The sequence below is a fragment of the Balaenoptera physalus genome (assembly GCF_965194825.1).
Source record: "Balaenoptera physalus genome assembly, chromosome: 10".
Lineage (NCBI taxonomy): Eukaryota > Metazoa > Chordata > Mammalia > Artiodactyla > Balaenopteridae > Balaenoptera > Balaenoptera physalus.
Window position 1 is genome coordinate 58,972,101 of NC_138889.1, and position 25,476 is coordinate 58,997,576.

General features: G+C 56.5%; 1 protein-coding gene across 7 annotated transcripts; it reads left to right on the plus strand.

The window, feature by feature from the left end:
- Positions 1-11,467: 11,467 nt before the first annotated feature.
- Positions 11,468-24,771, plus strand: LRRC32 (leucine rich repeat containing 32). 7 transcript variants are annotated; one of them, XM_082477114.1, is made up of 4 exons: positions 11,468-11,628; positions 15,394-15,434; positions 16,311-16,401; positions 20,689-24,771. In XM_082477114.1, exons 3-4 carry the CDS (start codon positions 16,315-16,317, stop codon positions 22,591-22,593), a joined length of 1,992 nt encoding a protein of 663 aa, XP_082333240.1. In that variant the 5' UTR covers positions 11,468-11,628; positions 15,394-15,434; positions 16,311-16,314; the 3' UTR covers positions 22,594-24,771. The 7 variants fall into 7 exon arrangements, with proteins under 7 accessions (XP_082333240.1, XP_082333239.1, XP_082333243.1 ...); XM_082477113.1 differs by lacking the exon at positions 15,394-15,434; XM_082477117.1 differs by lacking the exons at positions 11,468-11,628; positions 15,394-15,434 and adding an exon at positions 11,638-11,897.
- Positions 24,772-25,476: the final 705 nt, after the last annotated feature.

Here is a 25,476-nt window from a genome sequence, read left to right on the forward strand (position 1 = left end):
CCTCTCAGACCCCTGGGCACTGAGCCCTGTCCCTGCAGACTGGGGGCTTCCTGAGGGCAGGGCTGAGTCGAAGCCCTCTTTCTGTGACTTCGATGGGAGAAGAAATGTAACGGGGCAGGGGAGGTGGGGAAGGCCACCATGGTGGCAGGTGAATCTCGCTTTAAGGAAATGCACCTGCGTGAAAATCCAGATTTGCTCAAAGACTTTAGAGCTAAGTCTACACTCTTACAAGGGGAGGTGAAGTGACTAGAGCAGGAGGGAAGGGCCCCGCCTGTACTCAGCATGTTGTGTGTGCACTGTCTCAGGGAGTGGTCCTCGCAGCCCTAGGAAATGGTGCCTTCACCACTACTGCCGCTGAGTTCACCTGGGGCTGTGGGATGAAAAGCCCGGTGCTTTCCAGAGGGCCAGCCATGCTGTTTCTTGTCCCGGCTCTGCCCCTGGACTTGCTTGTAGAAACCGCTCCTGCTTGGGGCTCCAGCCTCCCCATCAGGACATGGACCGGGGGTGGAGGGTGGGGTGGGCGTGGTGATTAAATAAATCTCCGAGGTTCCTTTCCAAGAGGTTTCCCTGAGTCCTTGAGACTCTTCAGAAGTCCACCAGGGGGCAGGCAAGCTGTTCCCGAAAGAACCAGAGCCCCTCCAGGAACCCCAAGATTCCGGGCCCCTCCCCAGGCTGTCAGGCTCCCTGGGCTCAGCTGTCCAGCCAGGGAGGGAGGATGGTGCTGAGCAGAGCGATAGGCATTGACCCCACCCCACAGGGGAGCCTTGCCTGGGGAATCTCCCTGACGACCGACGGGCAGTGAGCGGACGACAGATCTCAGCGTCTGTCACCATCGGAAAGGCCTGGCCCGAGTCAGCATCTGTCGGGGGTCTGTCCAGTCTCCAGCCGTTTGCATTTCCTATTAAATAACACAGAGGTGATGCTAACCTTGTCCACGGCTCTCCTGGACGCTGGCTCACGCAGCCTACCACACCCTCTCCAGGGAGGCAGGGGCGATGGTCCCCACACACAGATGAGAGTGAGGCTGGCAGGTCTCTTCCACTGCTGACTTAGACCTTCCTTCTGGGCTGCAGCTCAGCACCCGGCTGCCTGCCACGCATCTCCCCAATGAGCCACAGGTCACCCTGACTGTACTCTGCCCTGTCCCCTGGCCAGAACCAGGGGTGACCACCCTCTTTTTCCTGTCCTTCCCATGACCCTTTCCCTCACCCCCATAATTAATCCCCGAGTCTGTCCCACCCACCATGACGGTCTCTGCCTTGGTCTAGGCCCCATCATCTGCGCCCTCAGCAACAGCCCGGCCTCTGTGCCGCTCTCCGGCCTCTATTCCCTCCGGCCCGAGCCGGCCCGAGTCTGCCTGCAGCACCGCCCTTGCCCTGTTGCTTTCCTCCTTAGCACTCCCCCGCTGCTGATGGCCAGGGCCCGTCATGGAGCTCCTGCCAACCATCTCCCCTGACACCCAGCCTTTCCCAACCCCATGCCCAGCTCTGTCTTGTCCTCTCAAATTGCTCAGACCCCCAGTTTCAACCTAGAGGATTTTTATTGTAAAAGCATTCCTATTAGTAGTTATAATAACCCCCCAAGACCTGGGACCAGTGGTCTGGAGACTATGTAACCTTGGCCTGTCACCACTGTGTCCAGATGCAGAACACTTCCAGCCTGAGGAACACCAGAATATCCAGTTGGCCCATTTCCAGAGTTGTCATTAGGCGCATGGTCTGGGGGAAGCTAGGCCGTGGGTGCAGGCTTTGTTCTCCCTGTGTGTCTGCCTTGAGCCTACACTCAGTACTTGATACAGCCCTAAAACCAGGTCCAAACTCCCAGTGCAGCAATAAGAAATTTGGAGTTTGCTGGAGATTTCCTGGGAGCCAGAGAAGAGAGTACGTCATCACCCATCATGCAGCCAAGCTTCATGAACCCCTCTGAACCTCAGTTCTCCACCCCAGGTCCCTCCCCAGCAGCTACCCCCTCTTCCCCCTCCTCTTCTCCATCACCCCCTGTTGCCCCCAGTCAACCAGCACCCAGCCTCAGCTTCCTGCTTCATTGGTAGTTACCCAAAGAGCAACTACAGGATTGATCAAAGGCCCAGGAGCCTTTCAAAGGGCTGATTCAGGCCTTCCAGGCACTGGGCAGGAGGTCTTCAAGGCTCCCTCTGCAGGCAGCCCATGGGAGGGTCTTTATTTCACTGAAAAGAAGGACCTGAGGTGGATGGAGTATCTGCATTTTAGTCCTCACTACAATCAGGCAAGGGAGACACATTCTCCCTGTATTTTCAATGAAGCTACTGCGACTCAGTCCAAGGTCACCCAGTAAACCAGTGGTAGAACTGGACCTCAACTCCAAAGACCCCACCACGCACGCCATCCTGGCTGCCTTGTCAGCCACAGCCTCATACCGCATGGAAAAAAGTGACGCAGGCACAGTGACAGCCTCAGTCACCAGCCGCAGGGTGAGACCAGCCAAAGGAAATGCGGTGAGTTCTGGGGTGAGGTCTGGAGGGGCAGGCAGGTGCGGCTGGGGCCCCGGGTGAAGCCAAGGCCAACAGTCAGGTGTCCGGATGGTGGATGGAAGAGCCGAATGGGGCAGACGTCCGAGTGTGCTGTGGACAGAGGTCAAGGTCGGAACCTGCAGTGTGAGTGAGACACTGGGAGAGTGAATTAACTCTGACCATCCAGGAGCCTTTTAAAGGGCTGGTTAAGGCACTGGGCAGGATGTCTTCAAGGCTCCCCTTGTGGGCAGCCCAAAGGAGGGTGGGTTTCTCATTTCTGTGGCCACAGTCTCCCCTCTCTTGGCCTCTGGACTTCTGTGGCATGGACATGAAGAGCCTTTTCAGTCAGAGGGCTTAGCTTTTTTTTCTTTTCTTTTTGTATCGAGCCCCACAAGCTAGTTCCTACAGCCCTCCCCTCTGGCAACTCTAAACGGAGACAGAGACAGAGATAGAGCAGAGAGATGGGAAGGGAGAGGCAGAGGGAAGAAGAGAGAAGTGAGGAGAGGGAGCTTGACAGATGACTGTGCACAGTTGGGACAGATCCGGAAAGGAGAGAGGAGACGATGGAGGATACATGTGGCCGCTTGATAGGGACTCTGGCCCCTGTGAGAGTGAAAGAGACAGGAAAATGGGAAATGTGACATGTGCTTGGACCCCCAAGGCCATCAAAGAGTTTTAACCAGGGGAGTGACCTGGTCAAATCTGTGTTTTAGAGAGACTCCATCTGGCCGCCACGTGGAGGATGAATGGCTGGATGGATGAACAGGAAAGGGAGATCCCGGGACAGGAAGCTCTCCTGAGAGGAAGGTGAAGAGAGAAATGAGCAAGGCCAAGGGGGAGGGAGACCCATTTAAAGGTCAGGAGGAGGAAGAGGAAGATGAGGGGCCAGAAAAGGATGCAGGAGGAGGTGATGGAGAGGTGGGAAGAGGACCAGGAGTGGGTGTCGCAAGGAGTCACAGGAGCAGGCATCTGTGAAGAAAGCCGTCAAGTGACCAAGTGACCAAACGAGCTGGAGACGGAAGAGTGTCTGTCCGTAGCAGCTCCGGACGTGGAGGCCGGGGGTGAGCTGGGTGGAATGATGGGGCTGGGAAATGGAGGTCACAGGAGTAGGCAACAGCCTTGACAGGCCTGGCCAGGAGGAGACAAGAGGGTGGGTGGGCAGTGGCTGGCAGGGCACCTGGGAGGTCTGGAAGGGAGTTGTGAAATAGGGGCATGTCTATGCTGATGGGAGAAAGTGCAGGGAGAGGAGCTGCCCAGAAGCCTTCCCAAGAGGTGGCCACCGCCAGCAGAAAGCACAGTCTGTCCCCCGGGAGGCCAGGTGGGCCCTGATGCAGGCAGAAGTGAGGTTGGTTTTTGGGTCTGGTTCAGGCCTCAAACCCAGGTCTCCTATTCCCTGGGTAGGGAAGGCAAGCAGGAAGAAGTCACACAGCCCAGAAGAGGCCAGAGGGCAGGAGTCTGTAAGGCTGAATACCCATCTCTAAGTTTCCAGACCTAGAGAGAGGGGCTGGCTTTGGGGACAGGGCAGGGCGTACACTCCCCAGGGGACAGGGTCCAGCCCTCTGCATTCTGGAGCCCCAGCCCAGCCTCCAAGTTCCTGGGATTCTGAGCCCACAGCACCCATAGGGATGAATCACGGAATCCCTGGGAAGCCACGACAGTCTAACTGTGCCCTTTCCCCTTCTTCCCTTTCACACCCCAGGGAATTAGCTCTAGTGGGAGCCACTCGACTCGTGTGTGGTCTGCTTCTGAGAAAATCAGCTTCACGAGCAATTCGAGATCACAGCTTTGCTCCCACGAGTGTGTCCACACACACAGATGGTACACACACAGATGGTGTGTTTCTCTGTGCACTGTGTCCTGTGGGTGTGCACTGCTTTTGGGAGCCTGGGTATTTTAAGTCTTCGCTGTATATTTGGGTTATGAAGTGTGTCTGTGGGCAATGCGTATGGAGTGTTTGTGACTGGCGTTTGCATGGGAGATATATGCACTGTGTACACAACATGTGTGTTCAGTGTGCACGCTTGTGGTGTGTGCATGCATAGTGGATATTCGAGAGTTGAATTTGGGGGGGGCGGTGTGTCTGTGCGTGGTGGCTAGGTGACTTTTGAGGGTGTCTCTGAAATGATTGAAATGTTTGTGGACAATGTGTGTGCCTGTGTGACATGTGAGGTGGATGCATGCTTCCTGTTTTCCTGAGTTGCGGCCCTGTGTGTCCTGTGTTGTCTTTGACGGTGTACATGAAGGCTGTGTGTATGTGTGTGTGCTGTGTGTGTTGGCGGGAGAGTGTGCTTTTGCAGGTGACTGTGTCTGTGGGGGGAGCGTGTGTGTGAGGAAGGATGTCATGGAGGGAGGTGTGAGAGCCCAACACAGCAGAAGGGGCAGAGATCCAGCCCCAACTTCACCATCTCCCAGCTGTGTGACCTGAGCTAGTTAGTGCCCCCCTCAAGCCTCAGATTCCCCCCAAGGGTCAGTACTTGATGAATTCTAGGAAGGCCCTGTGGTCATGAGGAGGAAGGCAATGTGAGTAGAACAAGAAGGGACCACTGTGAACTGTACTGAAGAGGACCGTCCCAGTGAGAGCTGAGTGTGGCCAGTCCTCTGCCCAACCTCTGGGGGCTCCACCTGTCCCCTTGCAGGATAGGAATGCTGCCCCCTCTCCTGAAGGGCAGCCACAGCTACATTTTAGGCAGGTCCTCTCCCCACATCCCTTCAGCACCAACAAGGGATGCTTCCTGAACCACTTCACTCCTGCCCTGAACTAAACGAGCATGAAGAAAATAGAGCTGCTGCCCCCCAAATGCAAACAACGCCTGGCCAGGAATCACAAGCACTGCCACAGACTGGGTGAGCGCCATGGACCGGGTAAGAACCACAGCAGGCACTTGACACCAAGGAGCTCACTCTCCTAACAGCCCCAGTTGTCCGTCCATCTTTGCTCCACTTTAGAGACGGAATGAGTTCAGAGATGTGAGGCCACCAGCCCAAAGTCCCACAGCAGTGGGCAGCGCAGTGAGGACGGGAACCCAGGTGAGTCCCTCTCTGAAACCTGGGCTGCTTCTCCTCCTCGCTTCTGTCCTCCTCAGGTCCTTCCTCACCTCACCCAAGAGGGGGGAAAATACAACTCTACACACAGGGGATGTCATGATAAATTTAAAAAATTCTAGATTACTTGCTCTTTCGGCTAATTAACGCTCCATCATGTGACAATACAGTAGAATATTAAGTGGGTAGGCGTTGGAGCCCCACTGTCTGGACTCAGCCATACTGGCTGTGCAAACTTGAGTTAATTACCTAACCTCTCTGGGTTTCCTCTTATGTCGTCTGTGAGATGGAAGTAATAATAATAATAATAATATCTACCTCACTGAGTGTTGTAGGATTAAATGGGTTACAACATGAAAGTCGCATTAGAAAGCTGCCTGGGCCAGCCCATCCCCTTCTCAACTTAAAAGTACAGGGGCCTCACACTGGTCTCAGAATTTCACTCATGGTGAGAAAGATTCATAATCCCGTTAACCATAACCTTCATGTTTCACCCCTTCATTTCGGCAGCTCAGTGGGGAGGGACTGGGGTTACCTCCATCTCGCCACGTAAGGACCACGGAGCCTGGCCGCCCCACGCCCTCGCAGGCGCAGCGCTTTTCAAAGGGCGCCTGCGGACGGGCAGGCAGCATCAGTACCGCTGGGAGGTGCTCAGGATTCGGGTCCCGGGCCCCGCCTCAGACCTACTGAACCAGACTCTCGGGGGTAGGGCCCGGCAATATGCCTTCACAAGCCCTCAGGGATTCTGATACTCTCTCAAGTTTGAGAGGAACTGGGTGAGGCCTCCGAAAAGATTGCTCTGTGAACCGGGAGTCCCTCACGTGAGGCAAGTGAAGGAAAGTCGGGTGGCGGGGGCGGGGGGGGGGAATCACCCACATGTGACCTCATGCTCTCTGGGCCTAGAATCTGCTGTCCTTCCGGGAGTGGAAGTAGAGGAGGCAAGAAGGAGCCTCTGAGACTTCAGCAGGTGACCGTTATCTGTGGGAACCGTCTGGGTACAGGCGAGCCGGTTTCTGGAAGTTCTGCCAGGCCTTGGGGCTTTGACCACCTGGAGGGAGACAGGAGCCGATAGCCTGCGGGAGCTCAGCACAGTGGGGATCCCAAAGTCTGGAAGGGTTGGGAATGTGGGAAGGGACCTCCAGGGGACACCTAGAGGCAGGGGCACCCCACCATGGGTTGTCCTATCTGGGTCACAGCCCTTCCCCCGAAGGGCCTGGGACCCACCTCTGCCCTGGGTCCTGAGCCCACAGCGCCACGGTCCCTGCGACTCTGCCCCTCCCGGTCGCTGTCACCCATCACTGGGTCCCTTCAGTCTGCCGCCGAGTCACAGGCTTTCGTGTGAGGAAGGCCATGTCAGTCATTTTGACCCAGTCCCCATTCCAGTCAGCTTTCTACAATGTCATCCTCTCAACACCCCCTTGAAGTCGGCAGAATGACTGTCCCCATTTAACAGATGAGAAATCAAGGCCGCCAAGGGAGAATGACTTGCCCAAGGGCGCCCAGCTCCCCGTTGGGGGGAAGCCGCCCCACAGCAGCCTCGCCTCTAATTAACGCTGCCTTCGGGGGCACTCGTGTGTGTGCAGCTATCTCACCCCGGGCTCGGTTCTGTTGCTCATGTGTTCACTTGGACGTGACATTTATGACATCACAGACCCTAACCAAGCCCCATCCTGATAACCCTGGATCATCAAGAAAAGGATTCATGGGGTTTAAGCTTCAAATGGTTAAAACAGATGAAAAAGTTGTGTGGCTCAAAGGGACAAACCCTCAGGTTCCCAGCAGCCTGAGGCCTGCAGAGAGCTGTGGTTTCACGGTCCTCGGAGCAGCACAGTCAAGCTGTGGAGACGCTTCTGATCCTGCCCTGCCTTCTTCACCCAGTCTCGAAGTTTCTCACCTAACATCCCCCCCTCCCCCTTGGGGCCTCCGGGAGCCTCCAGACTCCTCAGCCCCAGGTCTCACTAATCAGACTCAGAGCCAAGAGCCTCCCGTGTGGCGGCCAAGGGGTACACAGCACCCGCTCCCCCCGCATTGATGGCTTCGAGCGCCCAGGGAGGGGGTGTCTCGTGTCCCCACTGAGAGCAGAAAACCAGCCAAGCCAGTCGCTGGCCACATGCATGAGGGCCTTGGAGTCTGAGGACTCGATGGGAAGGGCTGCTGTGCCCCGCCCTATCAGCTGTGTGACTGTGGGCAAGTCACAGGACCCCTGAGCCTCGGTCCCTCTTCTGTAAAAGGGGGGGAACAATAGCCTCCTTTTGCCGGGTGGCTGTGAGGAGAAGACAGTGCAAGTAAAGTACCTGGCACCATGCCCGGTCCTGCAGCCCTCATTATACCCATTAAACACGTAAGCTAGTCCTCAGAAGAAAGGAAACACCACCTGTCTCTTTATCAGCGTTTGTTTCCCAAGCACCCTAGGTTGGTTTTTGGCTCACAAACTCCCTACAGCTGACACCAAGCATTTTCTCTCCTATCCTACTGTCCCTCTGGGAGGTGGCCCATAGCTGGTATGGTCTAAACCTAGCTGCCCTAGGGAGCATGGGAGGGTGGGCAGGAGAAGAACTGGGGAACCCAGGGTTTTGCCACAGAAGGCAGGGCCCCAAAAGGGGCTGATGAGGAAACTCCCTGACTCCCTGGGGGCCCACAGAGGTGCTGGGCAGGGGCAGGGAGTGAGGAGAGCCACATCCTTGCACTGCGATCTGGTCTGGGAGTCTGCGAGTCTGGAGACCCAGGTTCAATTCCTGACTCCCAAGCTGTGTGACTTGGGCCAGTTACTTAACCTCGCTGAGCCTCAGTTTCCTAGTCAGTAATTGAGACTAAAGACACCTGAGGCTGTCTGTGGCTATCTTTATTCTGATTTGCCACATGAGATAAAGGATTGGCCCACAGTGGGCGTTCAGTAAAAAGAGCAGCAGAAACTAAGTTAGGGGTGCCATGGTCCTTCCCACCCCATTTCTACAGTTAGATGAGGCCAGCAAGGCTCAGAGAGGTTTAGCGACTTCTCCGAGGTCAGATGGGATGTGCACATCATTGCTTTCCTGGGCACTCACTCCTACTTGGGACCTTTGGTTATCAGCCAGGCCTAAGAAACCCCCCCAGGGAGCCTTGAGCCTGTCTTCGTGCCTGGGAGGGTTTTCTCATCTCGGAACGGTAGTCTTGAAGACACAGGAAAAGATGTGTCTCCTATCTTTACTGACAGATGCATGAGGGTATAGAAGCGTTTCCGCAAAAACACCAACACAGTGAAGATGAGCTTCCCATTGCTGAGCTGTCCAGGAGAACGCCCCATTGCTGGAGGGGTGTGAGCAGGCGCTAAGCAACATTGGGTGGAAAGTTGGCCTTGGTGGCCTTTAAAAGAAAGCCACCCTCCACATGGCTGCCAGGCAAATCCAACCCTGCTCAGTTCCCACTTCTCCTCCCGCTTCAGATCCAGCTCTGACTCCCGGACTTGGCCTTTGAGTTTTCTGGACTCCATCATCCTATGTTCTCATCTGCCTCCCATCTGGTCTGGGAGCTCCACAAGGGTAGGTCCTGTATGTTTTGATTCCGGGACCTGCCAGGGAAGGGAGGTCATGTTTCCTGGGCAAGGACCACAGGCCAGGCCCCCGACCAGGTATTTACACACGTTGCTGCAATTTGGGCTTCACAACAAGCCAGAACATCAGGTGTTATTATTAGTCTCACTTTGCAGATCAGCAAACTGAGGTCAGAAAGATCAAGCAAACTGCCAAAAGTCCCACAGCAACATGAATGTTGAAGAAGTGAAAAGGTGAAGGAAGGGGCGTTGAGCACGTGGGGTTCCCGATTTCAGCCCCTAGTCCCAAGAGGCATCTGCAGCGGGTAGGCACGCTTGGTTGCCCATCCGTCTCCAACTCTTGGGGAGCCCCATCCAGGCACTGAGTGAAGTGGACCCCTGTGAACTGACTAACCACAACCGCAGCGTTTGGGGGTGTGTGGGAGGCAGGTCGCTCTCCCCCGAGCCCGCCATAGCCCCAGCCCCGCCCTACCCCAGCCCCAGCCAAAGCTCTGCGCCAGCCCAGCGGTTTCTGCTGGCAGCAGCTCAGAGAAGGGTGAGGTGGCGCTGGATGTGGGGGGAGCAGGTCAGGTGGGAGAGCCCAGGAATTGTCTGAGTCCAACTCAGCCATGTTCTGCCCATGCTGCTGGGCTGCTGCGAAGCACTTCCTGGACATTTGGCCCCTTGGACAAGGATCTGGAAAAGGAAGCCCACAGGGTGTGGCAGAGGCATCATTAATTGCCACAAGAAAGACAGCCAGAAGTTGCCTAACACCCACTGGGTGCAGGCCCCAGGCTAAGTCCGTTATTCTTTGTTTTGGCACCAACCCGAGAAGAAGCTACTATCTTTCCCATTTTACAGATGGGGAAACTGAGGTTCCATTTGACCAGATGAGGACTAAAGCCGGCGAGGCGGGTAGAGGGGGTTGACCAGCTGGGCCCTCCCTCAGCATAGATCTGAGGTTCCCAGTGGCTGGGAGGGAGAGGAAGGTGTGGACACCCTTCCCAGGTCCTGTGACCTTTCCTACCTATGCCCTCATAGCAGCTCAGGTCCCTCCTTAGGAAAGCTTTCCCCGATCTCCTCCTCTGAGTTTAGGTTAGGCCCTGCCCCACCCCCACCCTGCCCTCCTAGCTATCACAGATTGTCTTCTCTGAGCTGTCTCCATCTCCCCAGGCCTGTCCCCACAGTAAGCCAGATGGGAGGAAGGAAATGCAGCTGCCATCTATATAGAATTCAGGGAACCCAGCTTCTAAGTCTAGCTTCACCCTGATTTACCACAAAGCTTTGGGTGGTCACTTTCCCACCGGTAAAATGGGACACGCTGTACTACTCTCGGGGCTGGTGACCATCACAGAAGAGAAAAATTTTGGAGGAGGAATTCTCTTCTACCCTTGGAACCAGGGCCTGAAGGACAGCTGTGACCCTCCTCTCCTAGGCTCCCCTTCCTCAGGTCCACACCCAGCAGGGCAGGGCGGGGCAGCTGTGATCTGGTAGGGCCAAGGCATCTAGAAGAGGAGGTGGTTTTGGGAAGATGCGCCTCAACCTCCCACGTAAAAGACAATAATAGCACCGTGCTACTTTTTGCACAGCACTCAAAGACAACCTGACTAACATAGTGCTGGAAAAGTGTACCCAGTTTGGGCAGGGCTTAGCTTTGTGGACAGACTGGGGGGAAATCCCTGTCTCTTATATTCTGTGTGACTTTGGATATGCTATTTAACCTCTCTGAGACTCGGTCTCCCTAAATATAAATGGAGACCTTACTAGTCCCAGACGAGTGATTTTTATCTGTACTCGATGACCCCATCCATAGCTTGTTTCTCCAGCTGAATTCTGGGGGCTTTGATGGGACCTTTTCACAGGGCTGCTTAAGGTTCCAGGAGATGATGAAGGAGGAAGAGTCTGGACACTAGACCACAATCCAGAGAGGAGAAGTGACCTGCCTGGACTCACCAGATGGGATGGCTGCGGTGTGGGGAACCCCCTCTGTGGCCACCCCAGGGCCAGCAAAGGGTCATTTCCTTCCGCGTTCAGCCCCGCCGTCACCTCTCCTGTTTCCCCGGCTAATTGCGGCGGCGCCGACAGCGGGGGAAATCGGGGCCAGGCCGGATTTCCTCTGCGGACCCGCGGCTGCTAGAGCCACCCGCCCCCCTGGACCCCGCGGGGCCACGAACTGCACGTGCGGCGGCCCGGGGCGGCCTGGCTGGCACAGCGCTTCCTTAGCGACCCCTCTCCATCCCCGCCCTCTTCGACCCGCCCCTTCCCAGTCCGGGTTTCAGTGTCAAGAAAAAGCTTCACCCCCTCGCGGGTTCCGGATAAACCGAGTCACACGGGGGCGTGCCGGCCCGGCGCTAGGACCCCGCGGCTGGGCCTAGGGGGTGGGCGTGGTGGGGCGGGTCGGCGGGAGAGGTATTTAAATTGGAGCCCGAGCCGCCCTCTCGCGGGTCTGGCTCCCGTGGGGCTGTGGAGCGGCCGTGCGCCTCCTCGGGCCGTGACCCCGGGGTCTGGCGCGGGGTGGGACGGGAAGGGCAGGTTTGCGCAAAATGTGCCGGGGCTGCCCGGGAGAGGAGCGGCGGCCGCGCTGAGCCAGGTAGGAGCCGCCCAGCGGGCGAGGCTGGCCGGCCCCCTCGGGGAACCGGCGGTCCCGCGCCCCTCTCGGGCACCCGGCGCGGAGCTGGGCTGGGACTAGTCCATCGAGACGCGGATCTTTAACAGTCCCCACCCGCCACCGCCCCCTGCTTTGCGCGTGGAGCCAGGGTTGACTCCAGAAGTCTCCAAGGCTCCTAGCTCAGCGGATCTTTCCCGCGAAGGGCGAGGCCGGCGTTCCCATTTGACAGATGGGAAAACAACCGCAAAAAGGCCAGCACTTGAGCAGGGAACACACAGCTAGTCAAGGGCAGTTCGAGATTTGAATCTGGTCTGCTACTGCCCTCTGACCCTGGCTGGGCGTGAGTCTTCCCATCCCACCGCACCAGATAGCCTACCCATCTCTAGGGGTGGGGATGGGGGGCGGTGGTGGCACCCACCTCCCTCCAAGGAGCTCCGCAGCCAGCCTTCTTCATGGGTGGTAAGACGTGTGGGACCCCCACCCCCACCCTCAGCTGCCTGAAATTCCGCCATCACAGCCACATTCCTTTGGGTTAAGGTCTAATTCCCCCGTGGGATGCACATGTCTCCAGAATGGGGCTTGCCCTTAGTGATTCACTGCTCGCTGGGAAGGTCCACAGCAGCTCTCCCAGGACCCCACTCTGCCAGTGATCCAGGCTGAGAGGAGGGAGAGGAGCACGCTAGAGCCCAGCACTGTGAGCCTGTCTGCTGGGGTTGGGGGTTGGTTGGAGGGGGTTAGAGAGGGAGATCTTGGCCTGGTGTTGTGGAAACATTTGCTTTGGAGGCAGACAGGCTGGATTCTGATCCTGATTCTGCCATTTACTGCCTGTGTGACTTTGAGTAAGTCACCTCTCTGAGCCTCGTTTCCCTCATGGGCAAACTCTACAGGAGGCAGGCAGCTCAGCACCTGCTGGAGAAAACACAGCATTTGGGTCATACAGACCTGGGGCTAAATCCCAAAACACTTATGAGCTGGGTAACTATGGGGTAAGTCACTTCACCTTTCTGAGCCTCAGTGTTCTCATCTGTACAATGGAAATTATAGTAACTGCTTCACTGGCTTGTTGTGAGAATTAAATGAAATGATATAGGTCAAGTGCTTAGAAGAGTATCTAACATCCTTAAACACTAGGGATGGGCTTATTATGGTAGTAGGTGTTGCCCTCCACCCCATTTCTCTCTCTCTCTCTCCCTGCATTGTGTGCACGCACACACGCACACACACAGATATTCTTTGGCACTTCTCCCTCCGGTCAGTGTCCTAAGATGCCTCCTGCCTCCTCTTGCCTAGGCCACTTGTCTGCTGGCCTGGGGCCTCCCTCTTCAGCACTCCTCACCTCGCCTGGGCTGCTCAGCCCTGTGGGTTTGTCCCAGCTGGGAAAGACAATATGTGTCTAGGGTGCCTTCACAGCCATTCTCAGCTTGGTCATCACAACCGTTGGGGTCAAACAGTGGCAAAACAGGAAGCAGGCTGCTTGCCCTACAGATGGGACACTGAGACCCTGAAAGCTTAAGGGACTTGCCCCAGGGAGCAGGGCTGGTGAGCAGTAGAGGCTGGTTGGGAGCCTGGGTCTCAATGATCCCAATCCTCCCTCTTGAGAGCGAGTAACCCTCAAATTCTCCACACTGTGTCTGGGGCACTGCTCAAGGGTGTCCACTGCCGAGAGGCCCCTTTCTGTTAGATGGCAGGGTGGAGTTCCACGTGCTGCAGGGAGGGACCCTCCTGGAGGCTCAGATGCTCACCTCAGGGATAGAGTGGAATTTGGCAGGCAGGGGAGGGGGAAACGAGTGCCCCTTTGGGCAGCAGTGCTCTCAGGTTCAGAACTAATCCAGGTCCTTCCTTATCCTCACCTCGCACTCACCGCTCAGCCCTTTGCCGTGGACTGCTACGCCTCACTTTGCTGTTTGTTCAGTAGACTTTTTGTGAGCACCGCTTAATAGACCCCTGTTCTCATAGAATAAGAAATAAACGATCGGGAAATGATCAATGAGAGGAAAACAATAAAATACGTGCAGATCTGGGCAAGAGCATTCCAGGTGGAGGGAGCAGCAAGGGCAAAGGCCCTGAGGCAAGAATGCACTTGCTGTGTTTGAGGGATGGTGAGAAAGCTAGAATTTGGTGAGGGAAGAGCACATGGTAGATGGAGTCAGAGAGGAGATTGTATAAGCTTGGATTTTATGGGAGGTTTTCAAGCAGTGAGATTCATGATCTGATACATGATTTAAAGACATCACTCATGCTGCCATGCTTAGGACAGACTAAAAGAGGTCAGGGTGTTGCTGGGGTTGAGGCCCAGGGTCGTGGTGGTGCCTCAGTCTGTGGCAGTGATGGAGGTAGGCAGATCCAGAGTCTGTGTTTTAGGGAAAGCAGACAGGACCCGCTGATGGGGGGAAGGAGTGTGGCGGGGAGGTGAAGGGAGAGTCCAGGAGAAAAACTGCTCTCACCAGCGTCACCATGTCACCGAGGCGCCTCATGTCAATTCTCAGCGCCTTCCCCAGCCTGCACAGTGTAAGATGGTTCCCAGAGGAGAGTGAGGCCCCTCTGCCCTGGGGGCACTTCCCATGGTGGTGGTGGGGGTTGGTGGGTAAAGGGGAGGGAACCACGGAGTGATGAAGTGCTCGGTGCCAATATATAGCCCAGACTTGGGGAACCAGAGAAGGCTTCTTGGAGGAGGTGACATCTAGGCTGAGACCCAAAGGATGAGGAGGTATTCAGCACAAGAGAGGGGAGGAAGTGAAGGTTTGGGGCAGTGAAAAGATGCTCAGAGAACTGAAGGAAATACGAGGCTTCCAGACCACAGAGTGGGAGAAGGGACAATGAGAAATGAAGCTGGAGAAAAGAGCTGGCTGGGCAGGGCGCACTCCCCAAGGGCCTCGAAGGCCCCTCTGAGGGGTTTCCACTCAGTTCTGAGTACACTAGCATTCAAAAGGGTGGTGATGTTCTGCTTTTTAAACAGCAGAACAAAATTTCCTGTGAAAACCCAACCTGTAATGCAGGTGAGAGGAGGACATCTGCGGGGCAGGGGGTCCATGGCCCCGGGGGAACCCAGGGAACAGGGCTTAGAAGACACGGCTTGGGCCTTTGCATGTTTGAACAAGAAAGGACCTCAGAGCACCCACCTTCATTTAAAATTCATAGCAAGGATGCTTATGGGTTCTAATAGTCAAGACTCAGCCATAAAGTTTCTATAAATGCCTCTTCCAAAACATCCCTCAGAGTCACAATTCAGCACTTATTTATTGAGCACCTGCAGGAGACCTTATAGTGTAGAGGTTAAGGGCACAGACCCAGGAGCCCGACTTCCTGCCTGCCACTTGTTAGCTGTGTGACCTTGGGCATGTTGCTTAATTTCTCTGACCCTCAGTTTTCCTGTATGCACAGTGGTAATGGTGATCATGGAACCAAGTCGTTGAATTATTGGAAGGATTAAATGAGTTCATACGTGTAAAGTGTCAAGAAGAGCGCCTGGTGCATAATGAGGGCTCTGTAAGTGGCACTTTCATAGAATATGTCTCATTTGATCTTTAACAAAACTTTGAGGTTGGCATTAGCCTCAGAAGAGGAAACTGAGGCTCAGAGAGGTGAAGTGACTTGTACAAAGTCACACAGCAGGTAAGCGGAGGAGACAGAGGGAGGAGTCTGGTGTGGGTGACTGGGTCCAGTGCTCTTGGAGGGCATTATGTGTCTCCCCTTGTTAATGTTTTGTATGTATTATGGTCTCTTCTGTGCCTTTATTTGTGTCCCCAGTTCCCAGGACAGAGCCAGACAAGAGGAGGCATTCAGTAAAGGTGTGAGTGAATGAATGAATGAATGAATGAATGAATGAAATTGATGGACTGAGCTGTGTATTCCTAGCACTTGGCCCAGGTTCTCAGTGAATGAGCCCCTAGCAGCACTGGGATGTGACCCTCCTGAGGGCTTTGTGGTCCCCCTCAACCTCAGCCCCGCTGCTCATAGCGAGAAGGGCTGGCCCAGCATGCCTGGGTGTCCCACTGCGTGGGCGGTGGCTTCAGTGAAAGTTAAGGGCCTGACAGCCTGTTCCTGGGGAAGTCCACGGCCCGCAGTGCTGGGGGCAGGGCAGGCCTCCTGGCGGGGCTTCCTGTCAAGGCTCCAGGCCCAGCCTTCAAACAATGGCAGGGACTCGAGAACCAGAAAATCAAAAGAGAAAGGGCAAAATAAAGGTCTGCGGGTTGGGGGATTGAGGAATTCCGTTTGGGGCTTGAAGAGCTAGGATGGGGGGACCTGCTTGTGGCCTGGGTGGAACTGGAGTCAGAGCCCCAGCTCCCCACCTCACCCCACCCCAGCCCTGAGCTTGGCCAGGGCAGCCCTTAGGGCTCCTCTACCTCCTGCTCACCTCCTCCAGGCTGTCTTCCAGGTAGGGTCTTTTGAAACCCAAATCTGACCATGTCACCCACTGCTTAAAAACTCTTGTCCAGGGTAATGGCCTAGCTCCTTGGCCCGGCACTGAAGGCCCTTTGTGATGGGCTGCAGCCCTTTTTCCCATCCCCTTCACAAGGTGCCCCATTCACAGCACCTTTGGTCCAGCTACAGCTGCGGTCTGGGGTTCCCTGAGGGCAGGTGCAGACAGGAAGGAGCGGTGGGGGCTGGCGGTGGGAAGGAGCCTGTGGTCTTACAGCCTTCCCCTTTCCTCCTGCCCTATGCAGAGCCATGAGCCACCGGATCCTGCTGCTTCTGGCCGTGCTGACCCTGGGCCTGGCTACCTCCCAACACCGAGACAAGGTGCCCTGTAAGAAGGTGAGAAGCTCTGCCTAGGCAGGGAGAACTCCCTGTCTCCCCCTACCCCCTGCCCGGGGGTGTCCTACTGCCCCAGCCCCAGAAGCCAGAGGCTAGAGGGGTCAGAAAAGGAAGGAGAATGCATTTAATGCCTTTAAACCTTGCATTTAATGAGCACCTACTAGAATGTTTAAATGCCTTGTTTACTGTTAATCCTGCTGGGTAAGTACCATTATTCCAATTTTATAGAGTTGGAAACTGAGGCTTGGAGAAGGTAGGTAACTTGTCCAACGTCATTCAACTAGGGCCAATATTGGACTCTATCCCTTCAAGCTGCCCCCAAAGGGCAGTGGGTCTAGCTGGCTGATGAGGAATATGTATATGTGTGGGGGGAATTTGGAGTGGGCATCTGGGAAAGGCTCTTCTGTACTAGGCCCCTTTGGGGGACAAATCCCCTTTCCTAACTGGGCTCCTTAACTCAAGCCCATCTGCCACATCTCTGCTGTGATGCCTGTCACTTATTAGTGCCGGGGTCAAATGCTGCCTTCTCCAGGAAGCTTCCCCTGAGCCCTTCCAGGCCGACCTGGTTCTGTTTGATCCGTTTTGGGGCTCCCACAGCCCTAAGCTTCCTTCCATCTCAATATTGAGTGCATGGGGTAGTTGGTGAATGGTCCACACCTGTCTCAGCTACCAGACCAAGAGCTTCTCAAGGGCAGCGACCAGGTTTGATTCACTTTGTTCCATTTTTCTGCCAGGAGTCAGGGAGACTAGCCCTGAGGTTACTGTGACCCTGTGGGGTACAGAGAAAAGGAACCCTCCAGGTCCACTCGTAAGGCTGGGCAATCATTGAAGTCAAGACCAGAGCTTGGGCTGGGGAAGGGACAGGCCCTCCAGTAGCCCCACCTGGACCTGGGATGGGAAGCTCATGACACAAGATGGGCAGCTGCTTTTGGAGGCTGGATGAGCTGGCAGCCAGGGCCCGGCAACCCTTCCCCGGGGTTTGCAGTGTCCTGCTGTTGCCACCTCACTTCTTACTCCTTGGAGCCCTTCTGGGATTCCCAGAACCCAGAATAACAGGCAGAGAAGGCCTCAGACGTCACCAAATGCAGCCCCACATCTACCTGGGGCAATAGACTCAGAGAGATAAAGGGTCTGGGCCACCCAACAGGCAGAGGGGAACTGGGTGGGCTTTGGATTTGGGGCAAATGAGGTAATAGGCAGGAAAGCAATTTCTGAACTCCCATGGAAGCGGTTATGATGCTTTTCAAAATAGTAAAAACAAATTGCCACATGCTGAGGGCTAACAAGGGGCCTGCTCCACGCTAAGGGCTTTCTCTCATTTAATGAGAGAAAACTCTTCTTTTCAGCTGAGGAAACCAAGGCTGAGAGAAGAGATGTGACCCACAAGGTCATACTGATAGGAGGTAACAGAGCCAAGATTCGAACCCATCTCTCCCGAACTCATGCTGTCCACCGCCGGGTAACTCTCCCTACCCTGCTTCCCTTCTATGTGCAGGTGGTAAAATGGTGATGAGTGGCACCCTCTTCCCTCTAAAAAAAAAAAAAAAAGCTGGGCAGTGGAGTCCTGGCATACCAGAGAGTGGATAGGGGGTCATGAGGGGAAGCTCTGAACTTGATTAAAGGCCGATGCCCCCAAGACCCCTCCCCAAATAAGTCACGCAGCTTGGAGCTCAGGGAGCGGTGGGTACCCGACAAATGGGGTTCTGAGAGCTGCCCACGCCTTTAAGCTCCTTCCTAGACTGGACTGGAGAGCTGGGAGGCCCTGCCTTGTAACAGTCCCTCTGGGCCTCTGTGACAGAGGTCCTAGGCACTGGGTAGAAAGCAGGATTAGGTGCTGGACTTGGCCAGCTTTGTGTCCCGGCTCAACTCTCAGGAGCTGGTGCCCCAGGGAGCCTTTGAGTATTGCCTCTGGGGTGAAACGGGGTGTGGGCTTGCAGGTGGGATAAGCCCCATCCCCCAACACATGCTGTGTTCGTGTTCATTTTGCTGTTTCTTCTTTAATCAGGATGGTTTGGGGAGCTGAGGATACGGATAGGGAGGCTGTGCCCAGTGGCCCCAGCTGGCAGAGACTGTTGTGAGGGAGGAAGGGGCAAGGAGCCAAGCAGGTCTGGCAAGGTGGCCGGGGTAGGATTCCAGTTTGCATGGGTGCCCAACTGCAGGGGTGGCCTCGGGCCTCTGAGTAGGGCAGTATTGTGGAGTTGGAAGCTTCATGGAGCTGGAAGAGTCTCATTGCCTGATGGAGGGCAGTCCGTTCCTCCCCCCACTTCACCTTGAAGCTCTTGGGAGGAAGCTGAGAGCTGGGCCAGGCAGGGAACACCCAGACTGGTGTTCCTGCCCTGTCGGCTCAGCCACTGACTCGCGGTGACCTCGTGCAGGTCACTGCCATCTTTAGGCTCAGTCTCCCCATCTGGGAAGTGGGTGGGCTGGACCCCTTTTGCTCTAACGGTCTTTGACTCTAGTCTGAATATATGCATCATCTCTTTTCTTTTCCTTTCAGAAAAGTGATTCAGTCCATCCCTCAGACTTTTACTAAGCTGATGATGTCTGTGACTCTTTCATTCACTGAAAAATGTACTGAGCACTTTCTATGGCCCAGGTCCACAATAGTCACTCAATCAAACCCTGTTTGCCCTGAGCTTACTGTCTAGCAGGTCTGCACACAAACAGTCACAATTCAGGGGGCCAAAGCTATGAGAGAGGAAGCATAGGGGCTGTGAGAGCTCAGAGGAGGCCCCGACCTGCCCGGCAGTCAGGGAAGGCTTCCAGGTGGAGGAGACCTTGGAGCTCAGCACACAGAGTTCACCATGCTGATCTGGTTGGGAAGAGCATAACCAGCACAGGGAACAGCAAGGAGGAGGCCCAGAGGTGGGTGTGGGAGGGCACAGTGGGCAGTGGGCAGGTGCGGGCTGGGCTGGAGTGGGTTGGGAGGAAAGGGGACAGGTCAGCAGGGGCCACAGACAGCCTTGAACTCTGCTGAGGGTGCTGGACTTTGCCCGGAAGGGGTTTAAGCCGAGGGCAGCACGGTCAGAGTGGAGTTTTTGAGCAGTTGCCACGCATTTGGCTGGGGGAAAAGGGTCAGTGGAGACAGAGAGGCCAGGGCGGAGTGGGCCTGTGCTTGGTGGTTATGGAAGCCAGAGCCTTTGCTGGGAAAGGCTGGGGTTCCTGGTGTGTGGGAAAAGACAGAGGGAGACTGCATTTTCATGGAAAGAATTCTGGCCCCTGAAGGCACATGTGATGGAGTGACAAAAGTGGGGCCTTTGGTTGTTAAGAGACTGGGGTTCAAAAGCCAGCTCTGTTCCTCACCAGCTGGATGATTCTGGGGCCTCCCTTCCCCTCTCTAAGCTTGGGTTTCTTAAAGAGAGGTGATCAGATTTGATGGGCAGGCTATTGTGAAGATCCAGTGAGACAAGGGGTCTGAAAATGCTAAATAAAATATAAAATGCTGAATGGTTGCTGGGGAAGGATGAGTTACATTCTGGATAAGAAACCAGAGTGGTATTGTGACACAGCAACATCAGTCTTGTCATCAAAGAATGTGGGTTGAGACTCTGGTCATCCTTTCCTGCCCCCTACCCCATCTCCAGGGGCCCATCGGGACTGGACCATGCAAAGTGAAACCACTGATGGGGGTGGGGGCAGCAGCAGAACGAGGTCATCTGGTGAGTGTCAGCAAGGAAGGCAGGCTCTGGGACCCGAGCTCTGCCCCGTGGAGTGAGGGCTTGAATGAGATCTGAGGGTGAGAGACCAAAATTAACACCGAAGACAGGAGTGCAAATAGCATTTTCCCCTTTTGGAAACATTTCTCCCAACGTGGTTTTTTGTAGAACATCAGCTGGGTAAGTTTAACTCTCTGGGTCCATGGAAGGAAACTGGGATGTGGAACCAGGAGGCCTGGGTCCCAGTTGGCCCTGCTCCTCACTGGCTCTGGGGCACTCTAGGTGATACATGGCTTAGTCAGTATAGAGTATTTTGTTAGTGCATTTGTCCTTCTATCTGTCTATCATCTCTCTCTCTCTGTCTACCAATCAAAGCTTCCTTGAGTCCCTCCCTGATGCCAGCACTGCCGTACTGGGTACCAGAGACAGGGGCAGGGAGCAGAGTAGGGGTCACGCAGACGTGGGGTGATTAGGCTCGGGGGGAGGACGTCGAGCACGCTGGGAGGACAGAGCAGAGGCCTGGCCAAGCCTGGTGGCGGCTCCAGTCATACTTCCTAGAGGCGCGTGTCTGGTTCCCCCTCCTACAGCACCCACTAATGCCCGCTGCTCTCCCTGCCCTCCCCCTCCCCAGGTGGACAAGGAAGTCTTGTGCCGGGGCCTTGGCCTACTCCAGGTCCCCTCGGTGCTCCCGCGGGACATCGAGGTCCTCGACCTGTCTGGGAACCAGCTGCGGAGCATTCTGGCCTCGCCCCTGGGCTTCTACACAGCGCTTCTTCACCTGGACCTGAGCACCAACGAGATTAGCTTCCTCCAGCCAGGGGTCTTCCAGGCCCTGCCCCACCTGGAGCACCTCAACCTGGCCCACAACCGCCTGGCGGTGGGCACGGCGCTGAGCACTGGAGGTCTGGGTCCCCTGCCACACCTGACGTCCCTGGACCTGTCTGGCAACAGCCTGTACAGCGGCCTGGCGGAGCGGCTGCTGGCGGAGGCGCCCGCCCTGCGCAGCCTCTCGCTGGCGGAGAATAGCCTGACGCGCCTGGGCCGCCACACCTTCTGGGGCACGCCTGCGCTCGAGAGGCTGGACCTTCACAGCAACGTGCTGATGGACATCGAGGACGGAGCCTTCGAGGCCCTGCCCCACCTGGCACACCTCAACCTCTCCAGGAACTCCCTCACCTGCATCTCCGACTTCAGCCTCCAGCAGCTGCGGGTCCTAGACCTGAGCTGCAACAGTATCGAGGCCTTTCAGACGGCCCCGGAGCCCCGGGCCCAGTATCAGCTCGCCTGGCTCGACCTGCGGGAGAACAAACTGCTCCACTTCCCCGACCTGGCCGCACTTCCGAGGCTCATTTACCTGAACGTGTCTAACAACCTCATCCGCCTCCCTGCGGGGCCGCCCCAGGGCGGCGAGGGCCTTCACGCACCTTCCGAGGGCTGGTCCGCCTTGCCCTTCTCCAACCCCGGCCGCAACGCCAGCACCCAGACCCTCTCTCAGCTCTTGAATCTGGATTTGAGCTACAATGAGATTGAGCTCGTCCCGGAGGGCTTTCTTGAGCACCTGACTTCCCTGCGCTTCCTGAACCTCAGCCGGAACTGCTTGCGGGCCTTTGAGGCCCGGCGTGTGGGCTCCCTGCCTTGCCTCGTACTCCTGGACATGAGCCACAATGCGCTGGAGACGCTGGAGCTGGGTGCCAGGGCCCTGGGGTCTCTGCAGACGCTGCTCCTACAGGACAACGCCCTGCGGGGCCTGCCCCCGTACACCTTCGCCGGCCTGGCCAGCCTGCAGAGGCTCAACCTGCAGGGGAACCGGGTCAGCCCCTGCGGGGGCCCAGGTGAGCCTGGACCCGCGGGCTGTGTGGCCTTCTCTGGCGTCTCCTCCCTCCGCGTCCTGAACCTGGCGGACAATGAGATGGAGACGCTCCGGGCAGGTGCCTTCCTCCACACTCCGCTGACCGAGCTGGACCTCTCTGCAAACCCTGGGCTGGATGTGGCCACAGGGGCCTTGGCGGGCCTGGAGGGCTCCCTGGAGGTCCTGGCCTTGCAGGGCAACGGGCTGGCCATCCTGCAGGTGGACCTGCCCTGCTTCAGCTGCCTCAAGCGGCTCAATCTGGCAGAGAACCGCCTGAGCCACCTGCCTGCCTGGACGCAGGCTGTGTCCTTGGAGGTGCTGGACCTAAGGAACAACAGCTTCAGCCTCCTGCCGGGCAGTGCCATGGGCGGCCTGGAGACCAGCCTGCGGCGCCTCTACCTGCAGGGGAACCCCCTCAGCTGCTGCGGCAACGGCTGGCTGGCGGCCCAGCTGCACCAGGGCCGTGTGGACGTGGACGCCACCCAGGACCTGATCTGCCGCTTCGGCTCCCAGGAGGAGGTGTCCCTGAGTCACGTGCGTCCTGAGGACTGTGAGAAGGGGGGGCTCAAGAACGTCAACCTCATCATCATCCTCACCTTCGCACTGGTGTGTGCCGTCCTTCTCACCACACTGGCCACCTGCTGCTTTGTCCGCCGACAGAAGTTCAACCAACAGTACAAAGCCTAGAGAGGCTGGGGGCTACAGACCGCCTCTGTCGGGGGACCCTGCCAGGTCAGTGGGGGAGCCAGAGGCACGAAGAAGGGTGGGGACTGACCCAAGATTACCCAGTGAGCCAGGATCCAAGAACCCTGGTCTCTCAGTCCCAGCCCAGGGCTCCTTTCCCTGTATCCTGCTGCATCAGTAGGTGACCCACTTCACAGGGCACACATGTGGTCCAGCTGTGGAAGCTGGAAGATGGGCAGTTGCAGGAGGGACAGAGTGTAAGGTTGACCCATCGGATCAACACATCTTCACCAGGCGTCTGTTTTGTGCCACACCCTGCCCTGGGCACTGGGGACGCCAGGGAATGAGACACATCCCTACCCTCAGCATCGCCCAGGCTGGGTGGGGAGGTGGCTGCAGAGCATGCAGTGACCACACGGAGTGTGGAAGCCAGGGCTCTGCAGCCCCAGCTGGCTGAGTGTGGATCGTCCTGCCCCTGCTGGGCCAGGGTAGGAGAGGGGTAAGACCAAGAGGATTTGTCTGAGATGTTTCCAAGCAGACTCTTTGTCACGTCTTCTGATAGTGACTTTCAGCTTCTCTGGAACATAAAAAGCTTGTGACCGGAAGAGAGCTGGAGGCACTTGAGTAAGGCTTGGATCCAGTGCTATCAGGCGGGCTGCGGCAGCTCCAGCAGGGCCTGGTTAAGAGGCGGTCTCCCTGGGCTCCAGCCCAGCACTGGACCATTCCGTTTCCTGCTCCGGGCAGGCTCTTTCCCCTACCTGGCACTCTCATGTTGCACACACCGGCCAAGATACTGCCCTAGCCCCCCTACTCCCTGCCCAGGCACCCTGCTCCATCCCAGTCCCACCCTGCCTGGTGAGCCAGGAGTAAGAACCTTAGGTATCTGATTCTGTTTTGCACCACACTTGGCAGTGGTGACAAACCCAAGCCTGCATCTGCCTCTTTATAACAACCCTCTGAGGTTGGTATTTTATCCCATTTTACAAGAGTCTCCAAAAGTCTCCCTCCAGGGACCTCCAGCTAAGAAATGCCAGAACTGAGCTCCAGACTCACATCCTCCTGAGTCCAGAGCCTGAGCTTGGCCACTGCAGGGGCTGCAGGCTGTTAGGTGGACAGGAAGTGGCCCCACGTGGCCGGATCAAGGCCCGGGAGCATCCTGTGCTGTGCACACCCACCCGCTCCTCTCCCTCCTCTCTCCCAGGCGGGCAGAGAGAAGATGCGCAGCCACAGGCCCTCTCCTCCTCCTGTGCCTCATTTTCCCTTATTCCCTCATTTGCAGACTAGGCGGGCTCTCCTTGTTCTCTTCTTGCTCTTGAGTGCCCTCCTTCCCTCTCCCTCCTTTGAGCCTAGCCTGGACTTTGAAACCATCGAGTCCAATCTCCCTGTTGCACAGATAGGGAGGCTAAGACTGAGGAAGAGAATGGGACTTGCTCAGAGCTGCACAAGTCAGTGGCAGAGCCTGTGAAACAAGGTGGATTCAGGCCTCATTGAGGGGGTGTGCTGGGGGGCTTGGTGGTTGGACCTGAATGGTTTCCTTCTCTCTCAGCTGTGACATCACAAGATGATGCTGGCTTCAAACTCTCTTACTAGTCCTCATCATGCAGGGACTTTTTTTTTCCCCTAGAAAAATGGATAGAAAAATCCCATCCAGATATAACCGCCTGTTTCTCATACCCATGAAATCGTGGGCTGTCTGGGAAGAAAGGAAGCCCTGGGATCAGCCCGGGACCCTGTGTCATTGTCTTCACCCTCTTACCTGTGCTTGGCCCGCACTCAGGCTCACGATGGTGCTCGGTAAAGTGTGAGATGATGAAAATGCCCCTCTCTCCACCCCATTTTACAGATGAGAAAACTGAGGCCCAGAGCGGGTCGAGGACTCAGGGAGTCAACGGCAGAGCCAGGGCTAGAACCTGGTGGCTTGGCCCCAGCCCGGGGCCCTGGTGGCGAGTGGGGCAGCCGGTGGGTCCAGTCCTGTTTGGGATCATGACCACAGGTGCTCACTGCACACAAACACTCTTCCTCAGGCCTGGAGGGCAAGGTGTGGGCCCCTCCATGCCTGATCTTTGAGAACACTACACAATGCTGCTCTCACCCCCCAGGACCCAGGCTACAACCCAGGCCTCGGGGCCAGCTCTTTGTGTAACCCACGTGAATGTATTAAAAAATGATTTTGGAGAAACAGTGCAGCCTGCCGGCCTCCTCCTTGCTGCGGGTAATCATCGCGTCCACTTGAATCCTGCCCTCCTCTACTTCCCTTCCAGCCTTTGAAGCCTCATGGCAAACCCCTGGGGAGACAGGCTGAGGACCACTGGGTGGGAGACTGAGGCTCTGGGTCATCACCATCCTGGACCTGGGTGCCTCAGCCCCCATCGTGTCCCTGCCACACCTCTGTCCCCTCACACTCAGCAGACCCCACTCCCCACCCACCCCTGAGAAAACAGTGACTTCCAGCAGGAGCCGCTGAGCGCCTTTCCCTCCTCTGCAGCTCCATTTTCTCTTTCCTCTCCTTCAGCCTTTCCTTTCTGTTTGCTTCTTCCTCTCAGACTTCAGCTGTGCTCAAGTCTTGCCCATCTTACGAACAGTAAGGAGACCCTTAAGCCACTTTCCCCTTTCCTTTACCTACTTCACGGGTAAACTTCTAGGTAAAGTAGCTTCCTCTCCCTCCCCTCCATCCTAACCCATCCCAGGCCACCTCCAGCCGTGTACTTTTCAGACCACGCCTCTGACCCTTCAGCTGCGGGGCCGCTCACCTCTATCCCCCCATCACCCACACCTTCCCCTCGGCACACTCTCCCGACATCTAGGACCCTAGGTGCCTTCCTCTCAGGCCACTCCTTTTCAGGCTCTGCTACGCGCTCACCTTCCTCGAGCCATCAGAATGGTGCT

Bases quoted from the DNA above. Each gene is read 5' to 3' on its own strand.
- LRRC32 (XM_082477114.1), top strand. From the start codon at position 16,315: ATGAGCCACCGGATCCTGCTGCTTCTGGCCGTGCTGACCCTGGGCCTG. The intron at 16,402-20,688 runs GTGAGAAGCTCT...CCCCCTCCCCAG, and splicing joins ACAAGGTGCCCTGTAAGAAG to GTGGACAAGGAAGTCTTGTG.